The sequence below is a fragment of the Vombatus ursinus genome, unplaced genomic scaffold, assembly GCF_900497805.2.
Source record: "Vombatus ursinus unplaced genomic scaffold, bare-nosed wombat genome assembly UNPS02014909.1, whole genome shotgun sequence".
NCBI lineage: Eukaryota > Metazoa > Chordata > Mammalia > Diprotodontia > Vombatidae > Vombatus > Vombatus ursinus.
In genome coordinates this window covers 589,523-616,829 of record NW_020954687.1, presented here as the reverse complement: position 1 = coordinate 616,829, position 27,307 = coordinate 589,523, and the positions used below count along the sequence as shown (strand labels likewise).

At 45.2% G+C, this 27,307-nt stretch overlaps 1 protein-coding gene across 3 annotated transcripts in view; it reads right to left on the bottom strand.

Annotated features, from left to right (window-relative positions):
* Positions 1-213: 213 nt before the first annotated feature.
* The window catches only part of SYT2 (synaptotagmin 2), a 177,697-nt gene continuing 150,603 nt past the window's right edge, over positions 214-27,307 (bottom strand). For all 3 annotated transcript variants that reach the window (XM_027843473.1, XM_027843474.1, XM_027843475.1), the window contains exons 3-10: positions 23,883-24,086; positions 22,409-22,575; positions 19,522-19,641; positions 18,599-18,766; positions 17,937-18,104; positions 16,207-16,324; positions 9,540-9,673; positions 214-6,841 (exon numbers count right to left, since the gene is read on the bottom strand). In XM_027843473.1, the coding sequence (XP_027699274.1) occupies positions 6,635-6,841; positions 9,540-9,673; positions 16,207-16,324; positions 17,937-18,104; positions 18,599-18,766; positions 19,522-19,641; positions 22,409-22,575; positions 23,883-24,069 (1,269 nt within the window). In that variant the 5' untranslated portion in view covers positions 24,070-24,086 and the 3' untranslated portion in view covers positions 214-6,634. The remainder of the gene's footprint in view (positions 6,842-9,539; positions 9,674-16,206; positions 16,325-17,936; positions 18,105-18,598; positions 18,767-19,521; positions 19,642-22,408; positions 22,576-23,882; positions 24,087-27,307) is intronic.

The window sequence follows — 27,307 nt, the reverse complement described above, 5'->3', positions numbered from 1 at the left end:
CTTTCCTTCATCAGTGGAGAATAGGCCTTGTGTGGGTCTTGCTGCCCTTCTCTGTGGGTCTTGCTGCCCTTCTCTGCGGTTCCATTCCTCAAGGTGCTAAGCAGTAGACTGTTCACCCCAGGGCCTCAGGACCCCATCCCTCCGCATCCGCCATCCCTTCCCCCTCCCTACCCAGCAAGAACAGACCAGAGGCTCCCCCCACCCCCAGCGTTCTTTCAGCTCATTTCTTTAATAAGGAGACGCAGCTCTTTACAAAATAACAATTTGACAAGAAATCAGACAAAAACAAGAGTCCACACTAGGGAAGGGGGACATTGCCAAGCTTGGGGAAAGGGGGAAAAAGAGAGGGCTGGGACCTGATAGGTTAAGGGGCAACATCTGTGCATTTATTTTTCATGTGAGACAAGGTTAGGGAGATATCTGATGAGGATGACATCCAGTGACCAGCTGGGGTAGGGGTGGGCAATGAGGTATCCTTGGGTCCACCCCAGCTCTGGTTCTGTAGGTCTCAGGATATTCAAGAAGAAGCAAGCCAGTTTCCTGGATTGGGGATTGGGGGTAGTGGTTCAGATTTCTCTAAGGAACAGTTGTCGGGACTCCAGAGCCCTAACCCTCAAGGCAGATTGGATGGAGATGTTCACCTGTTCCCCAGATCATCTTTTCACCCCAGCCTTCTTTATAATCCTACTATGTCCATTTCCAATCAACTCTGGATTTGAGAAGTGGGAAAGTTCTCTCCACCCACCCAAACTGGGCTAGAGAGGGACCAGGTTTCTCTCCTTTCCTCTCCTCTCTCTCTGCTGTTACCACCTATCTTCATCCCCACCCATGAACTCACCTCCAGGAGTGAGGAGCGAGGTCCCATCTCCAGCCTGCTCAAGAGTGGTAATTGTCTCTCCAGCTCCTGCCACAGCCCACACTTGGGTCAGATCCTGGAAGCTCTTCCTCAGTGGGGTCGTGGCCTTCAGTTTTTAAAGAGATAATACCTACCTAGGTCCACTGTTAGCTCTTGCTCTCTCTACCTATCAGAGTGGGATGGGTGAGGGCACATGGGAGTGTGAGCTAACCAAAGAAGGCTTGCTAGCCCAGGGCATCCAGGCCTCTGGATGGAGCTCAGCCACTCCCGTTGCCAATAATTTGTCATGCCTTAACCCTGCTAGGGACCCTCGTGGTCACTGCTTGGCTCTAATAGTGGCTCCTGTTGTATGAAGTTGCTGAACCCAGAGCTAGGTAGCCCACGTTCCCACCTAAGCTATTTGTCACACCGTGAACTTTCCAACCAGAGCATCCAGGGCCTTTCTCCATCTCTCCCTCTCCCAGTTTAATGGAGTATCAGTGTCCACACCTTCTCCAGGATGTAGTTTCTTTGTGAGGCCCTTAACCAAAGGATAGGTTGAAATTACTTGCACTCAGTCCCCTCCATCTCCTTTCTTTCTAAGCCTCTCACAATCTAATCTACCCTGCAATACTGACTCCTGCCCCGAGCCCACTCTGAACTTGGGCTGCCCTGACTAGCAGGAGTAATTCCTGCCTTTTGGACAGTGGTTTTTGCAATATTTTATCAAGTGTTTTCTCATCCATTACTCCATCTAAGCCTCATACTAACCCTCTAAGGTCAGCAAAGAAGGGACTTTCATATACACACACATTTTACAGAGAGAGAAACTGAGGTGGGTGGGGCAATAACACTGGCTTGCTACTCCTGAAGAACTGACCTTGTTCCCCAAAGGGATGGAGATCCAGAGTCAAGGAAGGGATAGAACCAGAAACCTTGACGCCACAGCAAAAGGAACCAGCTGGTTCTGGAGCTATCCAGAGATCATTTGCTGAGGACCCAAAGGGAAGTTGTGAAGACTTCGTTTGATGAAACAAGGTATGGGAGAGGGGATGGGGGCAGTCGGTGAGCCCTTCACAAGTAGCTTCAGGAAACTCACTGGAAAAGACACTGGGGACTAGAGGGCAGGTGTCTGACAGGCCGGCCCTATTATGGCTTATCAGTTAGTTCAGACATTGGGGACGGACGGATACATCACACATGGAACACAGAAGCCACATTTACACTAAATATCAGATCAGGGTACAGTGCAACAAAACCCAACAAAGACAGACGAGAGATTGGGAGGGAGAGGACAGGATAAGGGGCAGGAGAGGATAAGAGGAGGGATTTTCTTTCTTTTTATATGGGGCGCATGCTCAAAAGGCCAGCTCCCCACTTAGAGGAGGGCTCGGTCACATGATAACCACCAAATGGAAGGTTTTCTCTTTTAGGGGTGGGAAGACAGGACTCATTCATACCACATAAAAAAATGAAGTCGTAGCCTTGATGGGTTCTGTAAAATGGCTGTGGATCAGTGGGGAGAGAATCTCAGCATTGTCATGCGGCTATTTACAGAAGGCTTATTAACATGCACCTTAATTAAACGTCTTGTTCATATGTATATTATATATATAATCTTCTTTTATATATATATTACTAAACACAAACAGAAAGGGCATCAGATGAGGCTCAAATGGCTTCAGTTGGTTCAATTTTTTTTTTGTCCCTTAAAAAAATGAATTATATTTTTGTGTCTTCAAGTCACAGTGTCCCCTTCTCAATATTGCAGTTTGAAAACCACTTTTAAGTGAAATCCTTAGTGTTCAGTCTTTGGCCCTCCAGGGGAGAGGGTGGTGGAGAATGTGGAGACAGAAAGGTAACAAGGGGGTGCCTAGTCACCCCCTCCCAACGGAGCCAGACTTCCAGGCTCCTCTACAGAATCTCACTTAGGACAAAGTGCCTTCACCTTCTCTCCCAGCCTGCCCAGTGCTCTAAGGACAGGACTCACACAACCTAGCAGATGGTGCGACAGTCTAGCTAGGGACTGAGGAAGGTTGAATTACAGAGGGTTGTTCCTGGGCTCAAATATGGGGGACCTTTGGTAAATGGGAATAGAGTTCACTATAAGAATGGGTCGGACCTGGGCTATTTACAGACCATGAACTGTCTTAGGGATCTGAATGACTAGGAGAAATCTCTTCCTTCCCCCAGATGTCTAATTCTAAACTCTACTCCCACAACCCTAAGAACACAGTGGTAAGAAATCTATTCCCCATTCAACGGAGGCAAACTAACTCTTTCAGGAAACCTTAAGGCAACTATGTTATCCAACTCTCTTCCCTCAGTTTCTGCACTAAAAGAACCTTCCAAAGGTCAAATCATCCATCTCTCCCCACTCCCTAACCACCTTTGGAAAGGAGAGTCTGGAGTCTAGAGGTACTTCCATCTTTCTCTATTGACTGGGAGAGGAAGAAAGGGTGCAGAACCCCATCCCATGCCCCAAGTTGCCCTGGTCTGAGTCTGACTAGATTTGTGGTTCCATGCCCCCAGCCTTCCAAAGTTCTAGACTGGGTAAGAAATTCATATATTACTTATCCGATTAGAAAAATGGTTCTTTGAGTTAGGATAGGGAGTTAGGGTTTCCCATGGAATTGGGGGGAAAATAGACTTTGAAAATAATGAAATAAGGGGGATGGGTTAGGTTTACTGAAGTCCCTATGAGGAGGAGGGGTGGGAGCTTCAGTTGTCTCTCAAACCCGGGCTGCCTAAGAACACTTACAGGTCCTACTGGCTCCCTAGAGCCTTCCTCTAGCTATGAATCCAACACCAGTCACATACAATACCCTGAGTCCCCAGAATCAGATCTAAATGGAAATGAGCATTTTGAATAGTGCCCTATAGCCTGAGAGGACAGTAATCCTCACTACTGGGAAGTCCACAAGCTCTCGCATCCATTTCTAACCACCCCCCCAAAAAAAACCCCAAGACTAGCAACAGGTGCCAATCTGCTTGGTTAGCTTCCAGCCTGAGAGAATGACCACTCCTCCTCCCACTTCAGGATCCTCCCTGGCTCTTCAGGAACCGCTTGACAACTGACTGCCCATTCCTTCTGTCTCAGGGGATCAGATCTGGCTTGGTATCAAGAATCAAATTCACTCTATTCTCATTCAACCATTGAGGTCAGCTAAGAGGAGGGAAGGGACTCCAAGGTCTCTAGTCTGGTTGCCTGGCCTCTGGGCAGGTGGATGTCCAGAGTGGCCAACATGCCTGTTTTTTCTAGGCTTCTTATGCTGCAGCGCTATTGGAATTGATGGACGAATAAGGGGGAGGGGGATGGAAGGTACTCTAAAGAGACTGGATTCCTCAGTGAAAAGAGGAAGTCCAGAGAGGAGGGGGAAATGAGAGAAAAGAAAAGAAGAAAAAATGAAAGATAAAGGAAGAGCTGATCAATGGGCTTAGGTTGGGGAGGGGGGGAGTAGTTGGAGGGAAGGAAAGAGATGCTTAGAAAGCCCTAAAAATGTTAAATGCCTCTCCGCAGGAAGGAAGAATCTCATGTCCTTCCCATCAAACCAACATGTCTAATTCTCCTACCACTGCCCCCATGATCACATCTCTGGTCAGCAAAGACTAAAACCCATTAACCTTATTACAATCCAACTCTTCTTTCATTTAAAAAAAATAGTCTCTAGTATAAAAATAGCCTCCTAGCCACCAGGGAACGCTAGCAGAAAGCCTGATGCCCTCTTCAAGGCAGGGAGGCTTGGTTCCTGCTTCCCAGGAAGTATCCCTCTTCATCTGCTTAACAAAAAAGTAACTTTATGTCCATCTTCAGTGAAACCTAGAGATGTGACATGTCCTCTTCTCACCCCACTCCCACCCCTATATCTGGATTCCTTCCAGTTCTCCCCCACCTGGCTTTGTAGGCTGGGGAAAGCAGTTGTGGCCATGATCGGATGAGACAGGAAGTTCTGCCATTTTGTGCTACTCAGAGGGCATGCTTCCTGGGCCAACGGTGGCTTTCTCCTGCTTAGAAAAAAAAAAAAGGCTTGGGGTTTGGAGGGATATGAGGCAAGAGGGACCTGAGGTCCCTGTGCTTCCTTTGGTGGGTGGGAGAAAGGTGATACTGATCCCACAGGGTTGTCAAAACTTGCCTCACCTTTGCCCACTGTGGAGAAGGGGTTGGAGGGCCTGGGAGGGGACTCAGTGCAACCTTGGCTAACAAATATATGGCTTTTATCAATGCTGTGAATGAGGAGTTAATGGGAACAGGGCCAGGGCAAGGCAAGAGGGCAGTTCCCCCGGCAAGCTTCCAGTAGTCCATTTGGAATGAATGCTCCTGTGCTTCTGGGAATTCAGAGAGGAGCAGTCCTATAAAATTCTAAGCCAGGGGACTCCCTTGCAAGTCTCTCTGCAGACCCTCCACATAGACATAACCTCTCCCTTCCCCGAATACAGAAATGAAGGATGGGAAAAATAACCTAAGGAACTAGAGAGGAAAAAAAATCCCAATGCTGGCTTTTATCTCTCACCAGGAAATCTCTGCTACTCAGACCAAAAGTGTCCACCAGCTATGTCTTTCTCGCCTACCCCCAATTCTTACCTGGATGGACCTCAGGGACCTAAGATCATTTTAACCTTTGTTTTCTGCTAAAGTTCTGTGGCTCTGCACCAATTACATATCTTCACACCAAACTTGTGTCATTTTTAAAAGGCAAAGCATGATGGGAAATAGATGCAAATCAAACTATATGCCTTTTCTAGAAGGGGACCAATATCTGCCTTATCCTCTAAGGGATGGAGAATTATGGGCTTTGTCTTTTTTTTTTTTAATCTTTCTGGGAAACAGAGCCTCTGTCTCTTGATGGTCTGTTGCTGCTGACAAATTGGGAGTGAGTTCCCCAGACTGGTGGCCCCTCACCAAGCCAAGGCAAGTTTCATAGAGCAGGTTACTTGCATGACTACTCCAGAAGGCTAATTTTTGGAAGAGAGAAGAGCTGGCAAAGGTCCATGGTGGCATGGGGAGGGAGGGAGGGAAAGGGGGTTTGGTCCACGCTCTGGCCAAATTCAATCTTCACAACCTGCCTTTTCCCAAGTAACTACCCACGTTGAATATTTGGATTTCTGATATTCAGGCTACAGGTAGATCACAAGACTCTGGGATCCTGGGCCCTTTCCTTTCTGAGTTGCAGCGTCCCTGAAGGATCTCCTCTTTCCACACCTTCTCAACGTCCTTTCTTGTTCCAGAAATAAATGGAGAAGCTCAAGGTCATTCACTTGATCCACTCATTACTCCGAAGCTGAGCTCCTCATACGAACAGAGATGTACCCAGGCTATTACAGCACTCCACTGGCACGTTGCCTCCCCAGGGCCCTCTCCATAAGTCAACATGCAGGAAACTGGATGTGTTAACATTTTGTTGGTCCAGAACATTTAAGAAACAGGAAGTGCCACCATTTTGTTGGTCCCAAACGTTCATGAAACAGGAAGTGCCACCTTTTGTGGGTCTACCACAAGAGGCCCCAAAGGTGGAGTTTGAGCGAGGCCTTGAAAAAACAAGGGGGAAAACAGAGAGGGCATGCAGCACAGAGCAGCTATGGGGAAGAATGAAAAGAGCCAGCCTTCTCTTTCACCTATTAGGGGACTCTCCTTGCACAGCCAACAGAGGGAAATTTGTCTTTAAAAAAGGAGAAAAAGAAAAGAAGGAAAGAAAGGAGATGGTGACAGACCGAAAGAATACTCTGAAGTTGCATAACTGAGGTATTGAGAGCTCTGGGTCTTGTCAGCGTTCATCGGGTGGACCCAGGCTCAGAGGCCGCCTATTTGTTCTTGCCCAGGAGGGCATCCACCTCCTCCTCGGGTTTGAGAGAGTGCCACTGGGCGATCGGCCTCCGGGGGTTGGCCAGCATGTCGGACCAGTGCCGCAGCTCCGTGCCTGTGGCATTGCAGCCCACGAAGATCTTGCCGATGGCTTCGTTCTTACCCAGTTTGTCGTAGTCCAGCACTGTGACCACAACCTGGACTTTCTGTGAGAGAAACAAGAAGGAGATGGGTTTGAGGGCCACAAAGGAGTACCCGTTGATGGTCCTGACTCTCCATCTCTGCTCCAAATTGCAGAGCTCCCTGCTCCCTAAGTGACACAGTGGATAGAGCACTGGGCCTGGAGTCAGGAAGACCTGAGTTCAAATCTGGCCTCCGACCAAACACTTGACACTTACTAGCTGTGTGACCCTGGGCAAGTCACTTAACCCCTTTCTGCTTCAGTTTTCTCAACCATAAAATAGGAATAATAATAACACCTACCTCCCGGAGTTGTTGTTTGGATCAAATGACATAATATTTGTAAAGCACTTAATATAGTGCCTGGTATGTAATAGGCACTTAATAAACATTTATTTCTTTCCTTCCTTCCTTTCTTCCTTCCTTCCCTCTTTCTTTCCTTCCCTCCTTTCTTTCCCTTCCTCCTTTCCTCCCTCTTTCCCTCCTTCTCTCTTTTCTATCCTCTTCCCTTCAATCCCTCCTTCCTTCTTTCCTTCTTTTCCTCCTCTCCCTCATTCCTTCCCTCCTTCTTGCCCACCTTTTTCCTTCCTTCCTTCCTGTATCTATCCCCTTGCCTCTGCGCAGGGTTGTATCCAACACAACCCCAGGTATATTGGGGGTGGGGGCAGAGCAGAGAGAAGGAAGCAGCCTCTCCTCTCTTCATTTCACCCATTTCTAGCCATCCTTACAGTGAAGAAGGCCTTCTCTACAGTTAATCTAAGGCCCAGAAACGTCCCAGTTCCCTCTTACTCCTGGAATGCTCAGAATGCCCTCCTTCTTCTCCTCTGACTCCCCACATCCCTAGTTTCCTTCAAAGCCCAGCTCAAGGACCACCTTCTACATGGGGTCTTTCCTGATCCTCGCAGCTGCTAGTTTGGGTGGTGGGTGTTGTTGCTGTTGTTGTTTTATATCCCTAGTGCCTGTTTTATTGCCTGGCATATAGTAGATGCTTAATAAATATTTGCCCATTGATTGTTCTGACTTTTCTGGAGGCAAAAAGGAGCATGTCACCATTTCCTTTTTTATTATTCTCATTAGATAGCCCCACAACTCCCACGCACAAACACAAACCTCTTCTGATTCTCATTTTGACCTTTTATTTGAGCTCCTAGGGGCAGGGAGGATGAGGAGGACATGATTTATTTTTCCTGGGTGGGAGACAAGTGCTACAAAAGGGAGAGGAGCTAGCCGAGGTCAGTGGCAGAGCTGGGGGCAAATTCCTGATGTCGCGACTCCCAGTCTGGTATTTGCTATGTATTTCTGACTCCACTGGAGTTCTTTGGCTCACTCATTGCCAAAAATAAAACAGTTCTTCCCAGAAGAGAAAAAGGAAGTTCACTTCAAATGTCTACAATGTCCTTAGGTGGCCAAGCTCATTCACCATCCTGGGCATCTGCCTGTCGGCAAAGTGAGGTCAGCTCACAGGTGGCCCCAAAGCACTGGAATTTACTCAGGTCACAGCCTGCTTTTAAGTTCTGGGAGGCATTAGTCCCTGCTCTGCTTAATTAAAGGGCTCCGTTGATATAGCACTGACCTTATTCATTTTCATTTTTTATTTATAACTGTAACCTGTAGCCCAGCATGACATTTTAACACCCCAACATTTGATTATCTCCTCCTTTCCTTCTCTATCCCAGCTCCCCACACCTAGAGAAGGCACGATTACAATCACGTACATGCACACAACCCTGAAAGGTTCTACGAAGCACTTCCCTCTTGATAGTCCTGTGAGTTAGATGGTGCCAGTATTGCTACAGATGAGGAAACTGAGGCTCACAGAAATAATAAAGGTCAGAACTGGGATTCAGACCCAGGCCTTTGGACTCTTCCCACATCACTACAAGCAGTAAATGGAAAGGGAAGGAAGAGTGGGGAGGAGAGGCAGGAAGACAGAGACAGAGAGGCAGAGGCAGAGAGAGAGAAAGAAACAAACAAACAAAGAGAAGAATAAGAGAGAACTGGAAGGGAAATAGCATGGGAGGAAGAAAGGAGGGGAAGGGGAGAGATAGCAAGAAAAGAAGGTAGAAGGGAAGAAGAAAGAAATAAGAGGAGAGAGGACAGATTGGCAGGCCAGGGTGGTTTTCTATGAAATCTTTTAAGAATGTTGCCATCTATCTATCCCTAGCAGGAAATGGGAAGCAGGAGTTGTTGCAGTGAGGCGAGGCAGGACAGGAGCAGGTTAGGGCAAGATATAAATTTTAAAATAATAATATTTTAAACATTAAAATAATTTTAAAATAATAACATGTATAAGCACCTTACAAAGTGCTTCACATTCGACAGATGAGGAAACTGAGGCTTAATTGACTTGTCCAGGGTCACACAGCTAGTGTCTGAGGCCGGACTCAAACTCAGATCAACCAGTTCCCTCTTAGGTCCTCCTCTTGGGTCTACTGTGTTGCAGCAAACCCATCCCTTTGCATACATAAATTAGTGCCCCGAGAGACCCAAGGAAATGATTTGGGGGGTTAATTCTCTAATGGAACTTATCTCCTCCTCATCCCCTACCTCACTTCAGAATAATCTGAAACACATCCCACTCTCCCTCCCTGCTTCCATGAGGAGCACTAGGAGATTTGGCCGCTGGTCTATAAGTAGCTTCCCTCAAACTATCCCAGATCTCCTCCTTTTGTGACTATCCCCAACCTGCACCGCAGGCCCAGAACCTGGCTAGGGCCTTGTCACCTGGATCTGCTCGAAGGGTATCTCAAAGCTGAAGGACTCGTTGAAGTAGGGATTCAAAGTCTTCTTCTTTACTGTGGTTTTCTTCTTCTTCAGCCTCTTACCATTCTGCATCAAGTGAATCTTCACGTAGGGATCTGCAGAAGGAGAAATCCATCACCATTCAAGGCTTCCTGACTCTTGTGGGTATTGATTATGGTTATGCTGATTCTTTCTTTCTTTTGTTGTTGTTGTTGTTTTGTGTTTTTTATTTTTAGGCAATTGGGGTTAAGTGACTTGCCCAGGGTCACACAGCTAGTAAGTGTCAAGTGTTTGGTCGGAGGCCAGATTTGAACTCAGGTCTTCCTGACTTCAGGGCCAGTGCTCTATCCACTGCGCCACCTAGCTGCCCCCTGATTATTTCTTAATAACAGTTATCTATGAATCCTCTCTGTCTCTCTCTCTCTGTCTTTCTCTCTCTCTGTCTCTGTTTCTCTCTGTCTCTCTCTTTCTGTGTGTGTGTGTGTCTCTCTCTCTCTCTCTCTCTCTCCCGTGGACTTGTAAGCTCCATGAGGTCAGAATTATGCCTCATGGAAACTTTTGTCTCTTCTCCCCAGTCTGTAGCATAATATAGCTCTAAATCTTATGATGCATTTGTATCTACAGTCACTTGAATGTGGATAGAAATGGATTCTAAGATTTAGAGTTGGGAGGGGTCTCAGAGACCATCTAGGTGAAGGGGTTTTTTTTTTTGTTTTTAATTGAACTTTATTTTATTTTTCAGTTCCTAAATCTCCCCCTTCCCTCCCTCACCCATTGAGAAAGCAAGAGAAACAAAACCCATTACAAATATGTATAGTCATTAGGCTATGAGTTCTTAACTCAGGTCTGTGAACTTTTTTATTTATTATTTTTGTGACTATATTTAAATAGAATTGCTTTCCTTTGTAATCCTATGTATTTTATTTTATGCATTTATAAACATTATTCTGAGAAGAGGTTGCTAGGCTACACCAGCCTGCCAAAGGGGTCCAGGACCCCCAAAAAGGTAAGAACCCCTGAGCAAGTCCAACTCCATTATCCAGGAAACTGAGGGTCAGAGAGAAGTATATTTGTCCAGTGCTACAGAGGTAGCAAAAATAAATAGAGCATAAATAAATATAAAATAATAATAATAAATAAATAAATAGAGTATAGGGATCGGATTTTGAAGCGCACGTCATCTGACTGTCTCTCTTACAATCTAAGCTTACCCATCAAGCGGCTTGCCACAAACTGAAGCCTGGAATCATAGATTTACAGGTGGAAGGGACCTAGGTGGTCATATAGTCCAATACCTTAGCTTGACAGTTGAGGACCCTGAGGCCATAGGAAACTATGAATATCAAGAACTCAGAGAACCATGGGAAAACTTACATGAATCAATGAAAAGTGAAGTAAACAGAACCAGGGAAAGCAATCTATATAATGACTACAACAAAGTAAATATTAAGAATAACAACAAGAAGAAACTGAATGCCATATGATTGTAGTAACCAAGCTTGTCCTTGAAGGAGAGATGAGAAAATTCATCTCTCTTTCCTCTTTACAGAGGTGGGATCCTATGGGTTGCATATGCTGTCTTTAAAATACGAGGTGTCCCAAAAGTCTCAGTGCAGTTTAAAGCTTTGTTAGCTTAGGTTAATTAAGCTTAGAGGTTGATAAAGTTAAGTTAATAAAGCTTAAAACTATACTTAAGTTAACTTAATAGCTTAATTTAATTAAGCAAACAAAGCTTAAAATTGTGCTTAAGACTTTTGAGACACATTGTATAGATTTTTATTTATATCTTTTATTTTGATTTTATTTATATCTTTTATCACCTAGAATTCCTCCTGTACCTTCCCCTCCCAGATAGCTATCCTTTATACAAAAGAAGTTTAAAAAAAAATTAAAAAGAAAAAAACAGAAAAAGAAAAAAAATTTGAGCAAAACTAGTCAACACAACCAAAAAAAAAAAAAAAGTTACAAGACCCACCCCTTTCCATTCTCTTCCCTGTCTTCTCTTCTACCTCCAATCCAGCTTGTCTCAAATTCTCCCAGAAATACTGAAAGCTAAATTCTTGGCTACTGAACAAACAGTTAGACAGAATCACAGAATTTGAGGGCTGAAAGAGACCTTAGCAGCCATCCAATCCAATCCGTACATGAAAGGAATCTTTACCAAAATACACCCTACAAGTGTTGGCACCCTGTCTCTACTTGAAGACCTCCAGGGAGGGGGAACCCCCTCCCTCTGAAGGGAGCCATCACACTTTAGGACAGCAAAGGTCTGTAGAATCCAAAACCCAGCCCCTGAAGGTAACTGCATGTTCTCTGCAAGCCCAATGAAAGTGAGAACTCTGTGGCTGAGCGTGGCTACCTTTTAAGGACAGAGTAGGACAGGGGAGAGATAGCTGGAGTCTGTCATAGAATAGAATTATAGGAGCCCAGGGTTGGAAGGGCCCTTAGAGGCCGTTCAGTCCAATCTTTACTATCATATGCTTGACAAGTGATTATCAAGCCCTTTTTATGTAGAGCTCTGGCAAGGGAGAGCCCACCACCTCCCAAGAGAACCCATATCACTAGTGGACGGCTCCTCCCTTTACTGAGCATGTCCCGCACTGTGTCTATGTGTGGATATGTGTGACTATGGCTAGACATCATCTTTTACCACTGTGTGAGCTAGTGACACAGAGTTCATCACCTCTCTGTTTGGAGACAAGTAGCATATTTCATCTTAATGTTTCTGGACTCGTGGTTTATCACCATGGTTGTTCAAGAGTTCTAAAGTCTTTCTAAGTTGTTTTTCTCTATAATGTGATCATTGTATAAATTGTTCTCCTGGTTCTGTTCACTCTGCCCTGTGCCAGTTCCCAAGTGTCATCCCAATTTCCTCTAAAATAGTCCATTTCATCATTTTTATGGCACAGTAATATTTCAGATTAAGTTGCTGACCTATATCTCTCCACTCCTTCCCTGTTAAATTGCATTGACACTCACTCCATCACACCCATTTCCTTACCATCCATTCATTCTTCACCCCCTTGCAAACTAGCTTTTGACTCCTCTACCCTCCTGAAATCACTTTCTCCAGAGTCACCTCTTAATTGCCAAATAAAAATTATCTTTTCTCAGTCTTCATCCCCCAAGACTTTTCTCCCCTTTCCAATCTATCCTCCATGCAGCTGCCAAATTGATATTCCCAGAAATGGACCATGACAGATCTGACCCTATCACTTCACTACTCAAGAGTCTTCAATGGCTCCCTTTTCCTTCTGGAACAACATGCAAACTCCTCAGCCTGAAATTTTAATTTCCTCAACTTGGTTTCCACCTAATTTTTTAGTCCTATTTCATATTGTTCCTCTTTACATATTCTTCTTTCCAATCAAACTGGCCTGACTGATGTTCTGTTTTGCCCTGAAACGCAGAAATGGGAGTAATGGGTGGTAGCTACCAAAAAAATTAAATTTCAATTTAATATCAAGAAAAGCTTCCTAGCAATTATAATTTCCTAAAATAGCATGGGCTGTGTCACTTACTGGTGGACTTCTCCTCACTGGAGGGCTTCAAGCAAAGGCTGCATAACCACTTGTCATGTCTGTTACAGTAAATACTCATTTCAGCTATGGGTTAGACTAGAAAATTGCTGAAGTCCCTTCCAAATGTCAAATAATTAATTCAGTACTCTACATTTTCCTGGTTTGGCCAAATCTTTTTAATTACTTGTATCCACAAGGGAAGACCAATGACATACAAGCAGATCTCACAACCATGTTCTCCCATAAAGCGGAGTATGGCTGACCAATTTAGAGCCTCACAACTAGGTTGCAGAGACAAAGAATAAGTAGGGGGTGGGGTGAGAGCTGAAAGATTAATGGGAGTAGAACAATGCTGAAAGAAGGAAGCACAGAGTTAGAGGGCTGATGAAGAGGTATGACTCGCAGGACACAGTAACCAAGTTGTGATTGAGGCATCCTAGGAACAAGTACTACAGGCTAAGTAGGTGCTTTCCCATTGTCCCGCCTAGTGACAGCATTCTTTCCTATGGCAACCTCTTTCCCTATAGTTTCTTCCTATTGGTAATCTACCCATAAGCCTTTGCAGTGATGTCAATCTTTCTAGAAGAACAACAAAATAAGACAGGAGTAGCAACTTGAACCACCTCCAGGGACTATGCTAGCCAGTTAGAGAATGTTTTCAGAATTTGAGTTGTCCTGGCCAAAGGAGCAGATGAATTAGTTTATGGGAAAGGGAGAAATTGCCCACCGAGGAAATCCCACCCCAAAGCTCAAATCAAGTGCTACCTTCTGACCCCAGTCCCAGCTGCCACTGCCTTCCTCCTCCTCCTGAAATTACCTTCTGTTTACCATTTCTATATGTTGTAGCTCCTGCTAATACGTGCATGTGTTACTTTCCCGGATAGGGTGTATGTAAGCTCCCTGAGGGTAGGGTCTCTTGTATACACCCCCTTGTGTTCTATGGCATGGCCATCACCTTGGTGCAGGCCCTCATCATCCCATACCTGGACTATTGCAAAAGCCTGCTGGCTAGTGTCCTTGTCTCGAGCTTTCTCCACTCCATTCTATCCTCCACTCAGCTGTCAAAGAGATTTTCCTAAAATCCAGATCTGACCATAATAAACTCCAGTGGCTTCCTCTGACCTCCAGGGTCAAATAGATTCTTCTGTTTAGAATTCAAAGCCCTTCATAACCTGCCTCCCCTCTCTGGTCTTCTTAGAGCTGACTGTCCTTCATCTACTCTGTGACCCTGGCCTCCTTGCTGATCCTCACAAGACCCTCCATCTTCAGACTCTGGGCATTTTCTCTGGCTGTTCTCCATGCTTGGACTGCTCTCCCTCCTCATCTCCACCTCCTGGATTCCCTAGCTTTCTTTAAGCCACAGAATTTTTTCCCAACCCCTAATTCTAGGGCTTTCCTTCTGCAACCAATCCCAACTTATCTTGTCTATATCTTGTTTGTACATAGTTGTTTGCATGTGGTATTTCCCATTAGACCGTGATTTCCTTGAGAGCAGGGGCTGGTTTTTGCTTTTCTTTGTATCCCCAGCACTTAGCACAGTGCCTGGCACACAGTATGTGCTTAATAAATGAAATTTGATGGATTGACATGTACTGCAGGTTGAGCAGGTGTTTTCCCATTGTCCTGCCTAGTGACAGCATTCTTTCTCATAGTTTCTTCATATTATGAATGCCTAGTCTATCCACAGGCCTTTGCGGGAATGTGAATTGTGGATGTCCTACCAGCACCTCAAATTCAATATGTCTGAGACTGAATCCATATTCCTTTTTAACCCCGCCCTCCCTAGAGTCATCTTTGATTTTTCCTTTGCCTTCACCCTCTGCATCTCATCAGTCTTGCTGATTCTACCTCTCCAACACCTCATACGTTACTGTCTTCATTCGTGTGTTCAGTCCTTCTGAATGGACAATGGTAATAGCCTCCTAACTGGTCTCCCTCTCTGCAGTCTCTCGCTGACTTCAATCCATTCTTTACACAGTTCTTAAAATAAGTCTGCTAAGGCTGAAGCCTGACCACATCACTCCCCTGCTCAAAACTCTTCAATGGCTTTCCAAGTATGATAGGGTAAAAAAAATACAGACTCCTTTGCCTGATGTTCAAGCCCCTCCACAAACTGGCTTTTCTTTGCTTTTCTGGCTTTATTTCATACCATTCCCCTTCATTTATCCAGTATTCTAGTCAGACTGGATTAGAGACTGTTCCCTGATCTCATTCTGTCCTTCCCTGCCCTACATCAACAGAGACCATTCCTCATGCCTGGAGTGCACCTTCCACCTCTATTTTTCTCTTGCTGAAAACCTCTTCTTTCAAGGTTAAGCTCAGGGACCACCTCTCCTCTGATGCCATACCCAGGGATCTCTCCTCAAACCTCTCCTTAGTACCTTGGGTCACTTTGTCGCCATCAAATGCTACCTTGGGTCATACTGGCTTGTACAGAAGTCCCAGCCTTCCCACAGATTGTCAGCTCCTTGAGAGCCAGATAATAGATTTGGAGTTGGAAGGAACCTTCAAGGTTATTGAGTCCAATCTCCTTATTTTATAATTGAGGTGACCAGAGAGTGACTTACCCAAGGTCACTCAGGTCATCAGCAGCAGAGCCAGGATTTGGGCCTAAGACCTCGAACTCCAAATCTAGCTCTCCTACTGCACCACAGTGAAGGGACTGAATTATTTCATTTTTAATGCACCCAGGACACTGTATGACCTCACAGCAGAGACTTTAATGTTTGTTGAATTGAATTGAATTGATAGAGTTTCTGCTATTCTTCAACCTAGGAAAGATGGGGGCTAGGGCTGATGCTGGCAAGAAAGGGGTCCTAACAGAAGAATAAGACCCTGGAGGCAGCTTTACCTAATTCACAACTTTGCCAAAGGTAACTGGTCCTGTGGGCATGATGGCATTTATTATGTGCTCTGTAAAGCCTTGGCAGTATACCAGTGGAGTTAGGGGCGCCACCCTAGCAAGGCTTCTGGACAGTAAATGACGATACACATTGAATGATCAGAAGTTCTGCTAGAACAGGAATTCAAGGTTAAAATAACTGGGAAATATAGTGGCTGGGGAGCCTTCTGATGGCCACTGATGGCCACTGGTGCCACCTGATGGCCAATGGTGGATCTGCACGCACCTGAAAGGCCTCCTACATCCATCTTCTTCAGGTTCTTGGCTTCCAGAATACAGACAGTCAATTTCCCAGCAGTGGGCACGTAACGGAGGGAAGTGCAGATGTCTCCAAGCTTTTCTGGCTGCCCAGTGAGGAAAAAACAAAATTCAGAGTCTCCCCTTCAGCTTGGAAGGGTCCTCCTAAGGACATTCTGCTCAGCTCTAGCAAGGGCTTGCCACTCACCTGGCCCAGACTAGTATGTGGGAAAGGCAGGGGAGGAGGGAAAGGTCTGTCTCTCCTAGGGAGCTCCTTCAGTCACTATTCCCTGAATTACTGACAAGCTCTTGCTTATATTTCAACTCAGTCTTTCTTGCTACAGTACAACAAAGCTATTGGTTAATAATGGCCTTTCCCACAGGAATTATTTATATCACAAGAGAGATACTTTGCCTAAACCTCTCATTTATATTTATCTCCATCTCTGATAACAATTATTTATGAAGAAGGAAGGAAGGAAGAAGGGAAAAGAAGGAAAGGAGAGAGAAAGGGAGGAAAGGAGAGAGGAAAGATGAAGGAATAGAAAGGAAGGAGGAAGGAAGAAGGGAAAAGAAGGAAGGAAGGAAAAGAGAGATAAAGGAAGGAAAGGAGGGAGAAAAAGATGGAGGAATGGAATAGGCAGAAACCAGAGATGAGAAGAATAAACATTAGGCTGTGATGGCAGGAATGGGTGATGGTCTTTAGACCACATGTTCCCAAGGCAGGCCTGGCCCTGAAGGATAATTGGGGCTAGACCCTGACTTGTAGCTATCCAGGACAGAGGGACAAATTATTTGTATGCTTTGGGCAAGGTTTCTAAATTGCATGGGCCCCACATTATTGTTATTGTTCACTGGAGTCGTGAACCTTCACCATAACACATATCATTTAAGTTATCACAAAATAAATACTTATGGGCCATGGAGAGCAGACTTTTCAGGCATTAGAAATATGTGCATTTGTAAATAGTCATATTTAAAAATGTTCCTCAGTTGGCCCCGGGTGTGTAGGTCCTAGGTGGCTGACTGCTTTGTTGATTCTTTAGACCACATGTTCCCAAGGCAGGCAAGGATGGGGGCATGGGGTGGGTGAGATTCAGAGCAAGGATAGGCTCCCTTCCTCCTCTTCTTTTCAATGAGCATTCTCCCTATCCAGACTACCTTGGAACTGGGTTCATTTCCATGGGCCTGGGTGTCCCATGGTCTCTCAGAGCCCTGGGGCATGGAACCTTGTCTGCATCCTCCCCCAGCCTATGCTGATCTTTCCCTCTCAGGTACCACACTATCTTGCACTTGACAATAGTAACAGCCCATGTTCCCATAATGCTTTAAGGCTTGCAAAGCATTTTCCTCACAACCACCCATAAGTCAAAAAGCGTAAGGAATATTATCCCCATTTTACACATAAGGAAACTGAAGGTCAGAAAGATTAAGTTACTTGCCCAAGATCACCGAACTTGCAAGTGCCTGGGCAGAGATCTGAATGCATGACTCTAGGTCCTCCTACCCTGGCTCCCACTTGTAACATTCTCAGCTCCATATGTGTACAGCGTATCTCCCCAGCTAGACTGTGAGCTCCTGACATCTGGAGGCCAGGATCAAGCTGGGGATTCAATTGTCTCAGTTTGCTCCTCTCCCTGGTACTGGCCTGGTCCTGGCCTTCTCTCTGCACCATCTTAAGTACAACATCGAAACTGGCCCAGGTTCTCCCTGCCTCACCTCTTCCTTCTCTCCACCCTGCAGGTCTCTCCATTCCTCGATGGGCTGGCCCAAGTCCACAGTGTTCATGGGCACCTTCACCTCCCCGATGATGTCGTGTTTAGAGAAGCGGTCAAAGTCGTAGATGGCCATCACCAGCGTCTTGCCCCCTAGCTCCTGGTAGGGCACCTGTAGGACATGTCAGGGCACAGACAGGTGGAGTATTGTAAGGAGTCCGAGTTCTTGGGGGCAATGATGATGAGAGGAGGGCCTGCATCATTGCCCCCAAGATGTCCCCAGCTCAACCTAAAAGTCATAGAGTTTGGTGAGAAAAGGACCCTGATCATAGGATCATAGGGTTAGGGTTGGACAGGATCTAGGAAAGCAGAGGAAGGCTAAGATGGGCAGGGGGCCCTCAAATCTTTTCAGGGGCTATAACAATATGCTGACCACTGGGAAAGAGCAGGATAGTAGCTGAGGGTTCATTGATCCCAAACAAATTTTTCTGGGCTGGGTTAGTCCCAGATGGAGCTAGAAGTCAGGTATTTAGGTGATAAAATACCAAATCTCTGAATTACCCATTTGTGAATTCTCTGCCCATGATCCTATGAGTTGTATTCTTAGGAGTAAATCAAAGAGGGAAAGAAGGGAAGGACCTGGGAAAAGGAGATTCTCAAGCTCACCTTGAAGGTGAAGGTCTCATTGAAGGCAGGATTCAGTGTCTTCCTATGGACCTTGGTCTCATATTTCTTCTTCTTGTCTGGGAGGAGGAAGACTTTGACATAGGGGTCTGAGGTGCCCCCCATGTCCAGAGCAGGGAGCTCAGCTGCCTGAAGGACACCCACGGTCAACTGTGGAGAGAAATAAACCCATTTCTCAGGCCTGCTCCAACATTCTCACACTGCCTATTTCCACTAGCCCCTGGTTTGGAAGTTTATTATGAGAGCTTGGTCTCAGGTCTCTAGAGGCCTTCTCATTCAGTCCTGTGCCCTAGGGTGGCACACGACTCCCAGAAGAGACCAGCCACATTACCAGAAGGTTAGCACAGTATCCAGGGGCTCTACTGGTCCCCCCCACCTGACAAAGAGCACAGAGTGTAGGTTTCCCCAGTTAGCTGTGACCCTGGGGTCAGGCTCACCCTAGTCCCTTTTCCTATGTCCTCAAGCCTTCCTCCATCTTTCTCTGACTCGGAATCATAGGAGCATAGAAGGCCAAACCTAAAAGGGGTCTTGCTGATCACATAGCCCAGATGGTCATAACCCCAGGCCCTTCAGCCTGACCACACAGCCTCAAGTCTGTGTTTTTCCTATTCTGTGCCCATGTAGGCCTAAATCTCAACCCACTAGTATGATAATAAATAGTTAACAACTGGCTCTCTGAAGGAAAAATGTACGCAGTAGACATTTTTAGTTTAATTTACATTATTTCTCTCTATCACATTCTTAAGTCTAGAAAATCGGTGAAATAAATCAAGACCCAACTGGTAACATTTGCTGTTTTCCAAGGTGTAAATGCTCAGACTGAAAATTTAACAATGGGCTCTAGGATCTAGCATAGCCCTCCCTTTTATCCACCTTTCCACTGCCTCCCTCCAATCCCTGAGCACCTGGTTAGCCTGGAAATCATAGTCCAATGAAAACTGCAGTTTGCCCAAGTTTTCTGGTTCTTTCTCTTCCTCTCCTTCACCTTCTCCTTCTGTCAGGCCCGTCTCTGCATCATCATCATCCTGGACAAGCTAGAAGACAGAATAGCCCAGCTGAGTACAATGGGAGAACAGTGGAGGGCATCTCCTCTTTTTCCCTGGGACCCAGTCATCATCTGGATGGAAAGGAAGAATCCTCTGGGGGAGAGATGGGATTTTCCCCAGGACTTTGGGAAGCTTCTCCATAGGTGCTTGAGCAAGGGGAGGTCCTAGTCTCATGGCTCCCACTTGAACCCCATCCCAAATCTTGAATATTCCATCCAGTAATTTGCTAGTAAATGTTTAAAATTTGGCTCTTTGTGGGGGTGGGGTGGGGATATAAACAGGACACACTTAAATTTAGTCTGAATTATTAATATTTTTCCATTGATTTCTTAAGTCTAGACAATCAACAAAACAATAAATCAAGTCCTGATTTGTAGCATTTTGCTGAATTTCAAAGTATAATGCCCACATTGAAAATTTAACAGTTGACTCTGGCTAGCTGCTATAAGCTGCCTTTGTCACACAATAACTCCCTGGAATTTGAGATTGATAGAATTAAAAGCTGGACAAGATCCACTAATACATCTCCCTCATTTTGCAGATGAGGAAAGTGAACCCCAGAGAAATTTGACAACTTGCTGAAGGTCGCAGAGTAGTAGAACCAAGATTTGAACCCAGATCTTCTGAAATCAAATCTAGTGCTCTTTCTATCTTCTGGATAACCTCCATACTGCCCCTTTGTTCCTCTCCTACTGCCCTCCTCCCTCTTCAATTCCCTCTCCAAAACCTTCTCTGAGTTAGGCCCTGTATACACTCAAAAAGACATACCATGAATGCCATCCAGACCAGGCAATGGATTGGTGGGGAGAATTCCATGATGACAGGAGAAGAAAGAGAAAAGCCAGGTTAGAGAAGTCCCCCATCATAAAGATTAATGCTTACCAGCTGACTAGTCCTACCAGCCAGCCATCCTTAGAGAGATCAGGCTGGGGTCCAAACACAGCAGATTTGGAGAAATGTCTCCTTATGAGAACATCCACTGGAAACCCCTCTAAAAGACTTGGCACACAAATGCATACGTGCATACATACACACACACAATTCTCTACTCTACCCACATCTTCATTTCTTCCCTGCTTTGATCCTAAATTCTTTGAATATTGGAATTATTTCCACCGCAAAATTGGGTAAAATTGAGAACCAGGGATCTATAAAAGTCTGCCCAGGACTCCTGAGCAGGCCTGGAAGAGAACTCTAAGCATTTAAACAGACATACCAAGAATCCTTGCAGGTTCTGGAACATAACTAGGTAAAATCTATTCTAGAAGGTAACAAAAATAGAGGCATATTTGCCCTGAATGTTGCCCTATTCCTACTAGGATCATTATTTTAAAACAAAGAAATAAACAAGTCCCTGCTGCGTGCAAGGCACTGAGCTGGGTGATGGGGACGTAAAGACAAAAATGAACCAGTCCCTTTCTTCCAGAAGCTTTCACTCTCCTCTTCTCCTCCACATCACCCCATTTTGCTCTGGGCTGTACTACTTTGGGACTTCCTCGATTGACTTCTTCACCATGCCCCCAAATCAGGTACATCCCTCCCCACCCCACTTTCCAGCTTCCTTTTGCGCAGTCTTTCCCCATTAGACTGTAAGCTTCTTGAGGGCAGGGACTATCTTTCTTTTTTCATATTTGTATCCTCAGAGCTTAGCACAATTCCTGGCACATAGTAGGTGCTCAATAATTGTTTATTGATTGATTACTTCCTATCTGAGGAACTGTCATTAAAGTCCTCGCTAAAATGTTGTTCAAATCAGATAATCAGTGCTATACAAATGTCAGTTATTATTGTTTTATTAATATTGCTTTGCATGTGAAGAGCTCTTTACAGATTTTTATCATCAGAGGGTATCATGGGATACTCACAACAGCCCTTTGAGGTAGGCATGACAAATATCATTATCCCCGTTTCACAGATGAGGAAAATAGAGGACCTTTGAGGGGTGAGATGATTAGTAAATGACAGAACTGAGGCAAGGACCCCGGCCTTCTCACTCCTAGGGCAATGCTCTGCCACTTCTGAAAGTCAAACTACCTTCTGAAAGTCAAGCAGGAAGGACAAGGGTCACCAGATGATGCCCTCTTAAAGGGTTTTCCTTCTTGTCCAATAGTTTGTCTTTGTGACCCAAGAGATACTTTAGGGACAATATATCACCCTCTTTCTTTTAAAGTTAGGGAAGCAGGAGGGAATTTCATGGTCTTCTACCCTGTGATTGGCCCATAGGAGTCCAGGCTGGCAGAATTATTTTTTCCCTTTAGCTGATTTGATCTTCTGGGTGATAATGTTCATGGAACCAAGGCAACTGATTTGGGAGGCAAAGCAATAACAATAATAATGAGAAAGGGAAGGAAATAAGTATTTATTTAGTACCTACCATGCGCCAGACACTATGCTAAGCACTTTTTTTTTTTTTTAACAAATATTACCTCATTGGATCCTGAGGCAAACAGAGTTTAGGTGACTTGCCCAGGGGCATACAGTTAAGTAAGCATCTGAGGCCAGATTTGAACTCAGTTCTTCTTGATGCCATGTCCAACATTCTACGTCCACCATGCCATCTTGCTGCCTACTATGACCCCATGTGTCAACCTCACTTCCCCTCATTGGCTTGAGATTTCTTCTTTTTAAGGAGTGGGATATTAAGAAAATATCCCAGACTAGTTTGAACTTCCTGGTAGGATGCTCTGTCCCAATGAACAAGATGGCATCTCCATGCCCCTTCCCCTTCCCCTTGCAGGTGCCATACCTGACCTCCTTTCATGTCCTTCATGTTCATGGCGTTTTTCATGCCTTTCCCCTTCTCCTTCTTGTTCTTTTTCTTCTTACAACAGCATTTCTTGCAGATGCAGAAGCAGCAGGTGAGGAGGAGGAGGCCGGCGACCACAGCAATGGCGATCAGTGCCCATGGAGGTACTGCATGCACATAACATGCCACAAAAGCTTGATAGTCGCTGAGCCCCTTTGCCCGGAAGGGGCACCTTTCCCCCTCGATGGTGCCCTGCCTGCATCCAGGGGTGCTATCATCACAGAGCTAATCCTAGTTCCATTCCTCTGCAGGCTTCCAGTGACCGTATTTCCCAAACCAAACATTGGAATGCACCGTCTAACAAAGGATTTGGGATGGAGGTGAAGGTTTATGGGGACAACAAGGCAGAATATTTCACTGAACTACAGAGTCTCAGAGTTGGGAGGGCCCTTCGGGGTTACCCATTCCAACCCATACATGAGCAAGAATCCTCAATAAATGGTCTTCCATCCAACCACTGCTTAACCTCAAGTAAGGGGGAGCCTGCTATGACCTAACACGGCCCATTCCAATTTTAGATAGCTTTACTCGTTAGTCAGTTTTTGCCTGTATCAAGCCTAAATCTGCTACTCTGCACCTTTTATTCACTCCCAGATTTACCCTTGGATCATGCAAAACTAGTCCACTCCCTCTTCCACATGACACACTTGAAGAGAGCAATCGTGTTCCTCCTAAATCTTTTCTTCTCAGGCTAACCATCCTCAGTTCCTTCAGACAGTCCTGGTATGGGATGGTTTGAAACTGGGAGCAGCTGGGAAAATCTGACTCACAGTCTTTCTACTATTTATTCCCCAAAGCTATTACTTCTCTACTCTTCCACCACCCTCCATAGTGACTTGCATTTCATTTGCATGAACTGCTTTTAATGATACCCAACCCCCTGCTCTTTCCTTAGCCCAAACCCCTATAGCCTCAGTAGATGAGCAGAAGAATACTTGAAAAAATCATTCCTCAGCATTCTGCCTAGGGACACTATTTCAACTGAAGAGATGTGTCAGAAATCCACATACTAACCCTATAAAGGGAATATGGTGGCTTTTGTCAGAATCAGCAACGGAAGAGACCCCTTCCTGAGAGTGGTCCCAGGTCAGCCTTCCACCCTCATTTGGAGAGGATTAACCCAGAGACCTAGAATCTTAGAGATTCTAAGGACCTTAAAGGTCACCTAGACCCACTTCCTACTCAGTTACAACCACAGTGCGGTCCCGCAGCCTAAGAAACCCCCATGGTCAAAGACCAGAGTCAAGTCTAAAAATCAAAAAAATGTCCCAGACCACCATGGTGGTCTGGGACAAGTCACCATGGACTTCTGAGGGTTCCCCAACACAAATACCCTCATGGCTTCCATCTGCATGGTCCCTCCCCATGCCATGGTCACATCTCCTCCCCTCTCCCCATCCCAGGAGATACTCACAAGGGATCTTCTGGATCTCATTGAAGAATTTATCCTTCAGGTGGTTGAACAAATCCTCTTCAGTTGGCCCTGCACCCCTACTCTCTGTGGAGTTGTCTGGAGGCCCCGCAGGAACGACTGGCATGGTGGCCGTGGTGGCAGCAGGAGCCACGATGGGCTCCTGGTTCCTTTTGAAGATATTCCGCATGGTGACTCAGTTGATAGCTGAGGATACACAAAGGATTCTCATGAGCCTCTCCATTTGGGTTTAGGAGAAAATGCAAATGAAGAATAATAACAGTAATGCAGACAACAGATGCAAAAGCTACCAAGCAAAATGCTAGTGTTTTATGGTTACAAAATGCTTTCATACATATTCTCAAGTGACCCTCACAACAACTCATTAGATAATTTCCCCATTTTCCAGATGAGGAATCTCAAATCTAGTAAGTGGAAGAACCAGGGCTCAAATCTGGGACTTTTGATCTCAAGTCCCATGCTCTCTCCACTAACCTACTCTGCTCCCCTTCCCCCCACCCCCCCCCCAGCCAGTACAGCAATACCTACTTTTTGAAGTGCCTTCACATGTACTCTTTGCACTTTTTTTTTTTTTTTTTTGCTTTTTGGTAAGGCAATCAGGGTTAAGTGACTTGCCCAGAGTCATATAGCCAGTAAGTGTCAAGTGTCGGAGGTCGGATTTGAACTCAGATCCTCCTGACTCCAAGGCCGGAGCTCTAACCACTGCGCCACCTAACTGCCCCAACTCTTTGCATTTTTACTCCTGATAAACCTGCGTGAGAGAGGGCAGACAACACCGCTGATCACCCCTTTCACCTTGAAACTCTCCCCTTCCTTGGTTTCTGTTATGCCACTCTTGTTATCTCCCTGCCTCAGGCATCACCTTCCAGAACCACTCCTTTGCCTTCTGCAAATAGAAGGGTCTACTCTAGCTTGGCCTGCAGCCCAAAGGTCTCCCAGTCCCCAGATGTGGCCTTATTAAGCATGAGAGTGGCAGAAAGAGTGTGTTCACCCCAGGGGTGTGCTAGAGCCAACTCTCACTTGCCAGTTGTTAAATCTTCAGTGTGATTATCTGCACCTTGGGGAAATCAGCAAACACTACCAATCAGTACTTGATGGATTGGTTTGTTGATTGACTAGCCTTAAGAAAGTGATGGGGGAAATGGTAATAATGGATTAAGCTCAAACGTGTGTCCTGGACTAGACCACGACTGTTTGAGAGTCAGGTAACACTGGAAATTATTGGGAATGGAACCATATTGAAAATCACTGGGACCAGAGCTAAGGGGTATGGTCCCAGCTATGACTGTTGTTGTTCAGTTGTTTTTCAGTCATGTCCTACTCTTTGTGACCTCATTTGGGGTTTTCTTGGCAAAGACACTGGAGTGGTTTGCCATTATAAATTAGAGGTCCAGCAAGACTGAAGATGAGAAAAAAAAAAAAGACTGAAGATGAGAAATAGAAGCATTTTAAAGCCAGGGAAATTATCATGACTTAGAAAGACACATAACTCAGTTCAATTCAATTCAACAAACATATTTTCTAATAGAATGTAAATTTCTTGAGGGCAGGGACAATTTTTGGTTTTGCTTTCTATCTCCAATGATTAGCGTAGTGTCTGGGATATAGTAGGCCCTTAATAAATGCTTGTCGATTAATTTGTTGATGTTTAAATACAAGCAAGGCACTGGGAACACCAAAATAAAAATGAAATAATTCTTGGCCTCAAGGATCTTTACTTTATCTTGGGGGGAGGGGAGGGGCTACAACATGCACACAAAACAATTAGAAGTGGGAAAGAGCACTAATAATTTGGGGAGGCAGGTCAGAAAAGGCTTTTCATAGGTACTGACATCTAAAAAGAGCCTTTAAAGAAGTCCAGGATTGTAGGTGACTGAGGTTAGGAGGGAGTATATTCAAGTTTTGGGGGTTTTTTTTACAAATATTATCTCATTTTATAGTCACAACAGTCCAGCAAGGTAGGTGCTGTTATTATCCTCATTTTATAGTTGAGGAAACTGAGGCATACTGAGGTTAAGTGATTTGCCCAGAGTCACACAAATGTCTGAGGCTGAACTTGAACTCAGTTCTTCCTGACATCAGGTCCAGCATTTTATGTACTGTGTTATCAACTTCCTCTATCTCTGAAAGCAGAGATAGGAAGAGGAACGTCAAATTTGGGCCACATCTAATAGAGCATATTGACTGGAATTCAGAGCTCATAAAGTGGAATAATATTAAATAAGCCTACAAAGAGAGGTGAGAGGCAGATTGTGTAGAGCCTTACTTGCCAGTCTGAAGAATTTGTATGTTATCCTAGAGATAATAGGAACCATTAAAGCTTTTTGAACAGAGGACCAGCATAGACAGACTGATATCTAAGGGATGGCTTCATAGAAGATAGGTTGGAGAGGGGAGAGACTGGAATCAAGAAGACCAATTAAAGGACCGTGGCAATAATCCAGAACACCCTGAGATTAAAGTCTTCTTTTCCTCTAAGGAGGCAAAGAAATCAGGGTCACTAGAGAGCTGAATCCTTCTTCAGACCTGCACAGTCTACACGACTCACAGAACCAGGGAAGGGCAAGTCTGCCTTGCTGCTAGTTATAGCACTGTGCCTTGTTATTACTCAGTTCTATGGTCCCTAGCTTAAACCAAGTCCTTGGCTTAGGACTGGAATTTATTTACTCGTTTCATTACTTTGAAATGTTAACAAAAGGGAGCCAGTATGAGCTGCCCCCAGGACACCCTGGAGCAAACACACTCTGCTGCCTTCAACCTGAATGAGACCCTATCTGGAGACCTTTGTGCAGCAGCCCGAGGTACAGCAGAGCCTGCAAGAATGGACAGTATTTGCAGAAGGCCAAAGAATGGTTTCAGAGAAGGTGATGGGTGTCAACTGTGTCCTTTCTGCTACCCCACCCTCTCCCCTAATACAGTTCCTGGTTTTTAAAGTGCCTTCACATACAGGCTTCCATTTTAACCTGCCAATAAATCTGAGGGATACAGGGTAGACACACTGTTGATCATCCCTTTCACCTTGAAGGTCTCGTTCCTTGGCTTCTGAGATTCCTGTTGCCACAGAAAATCCAGCACCTAGGCTGCCAACTTACATGCCCAGCAAATAAGCACTTCATAAATGCGCGTGCTCTCCCTGTCTCTCCCCTCCCCTCCCTCTCTCTGCTTCCCTGTGTCTGTCTTTGTCTCTCCTCTGTGTGTGTGTGTGTGTCTGTCTGTCTGTCTGTTGGTCTGACCCTCTCTCTCTCCTTCTCTCTCTATGACTATCTCTCTGTCTCTCTGTTTCAGTCTCAGTCTCAGTCTCTCTGTCTCTGTCTTTGTCTCTGTGGGTGTGTTTCTGTCTCTCTCCTCTCTCTGTGTCTCTGTCTCTATTTGTTTCAGTCTCAGTCTCAGTCTCTCTGTCTCTGTCT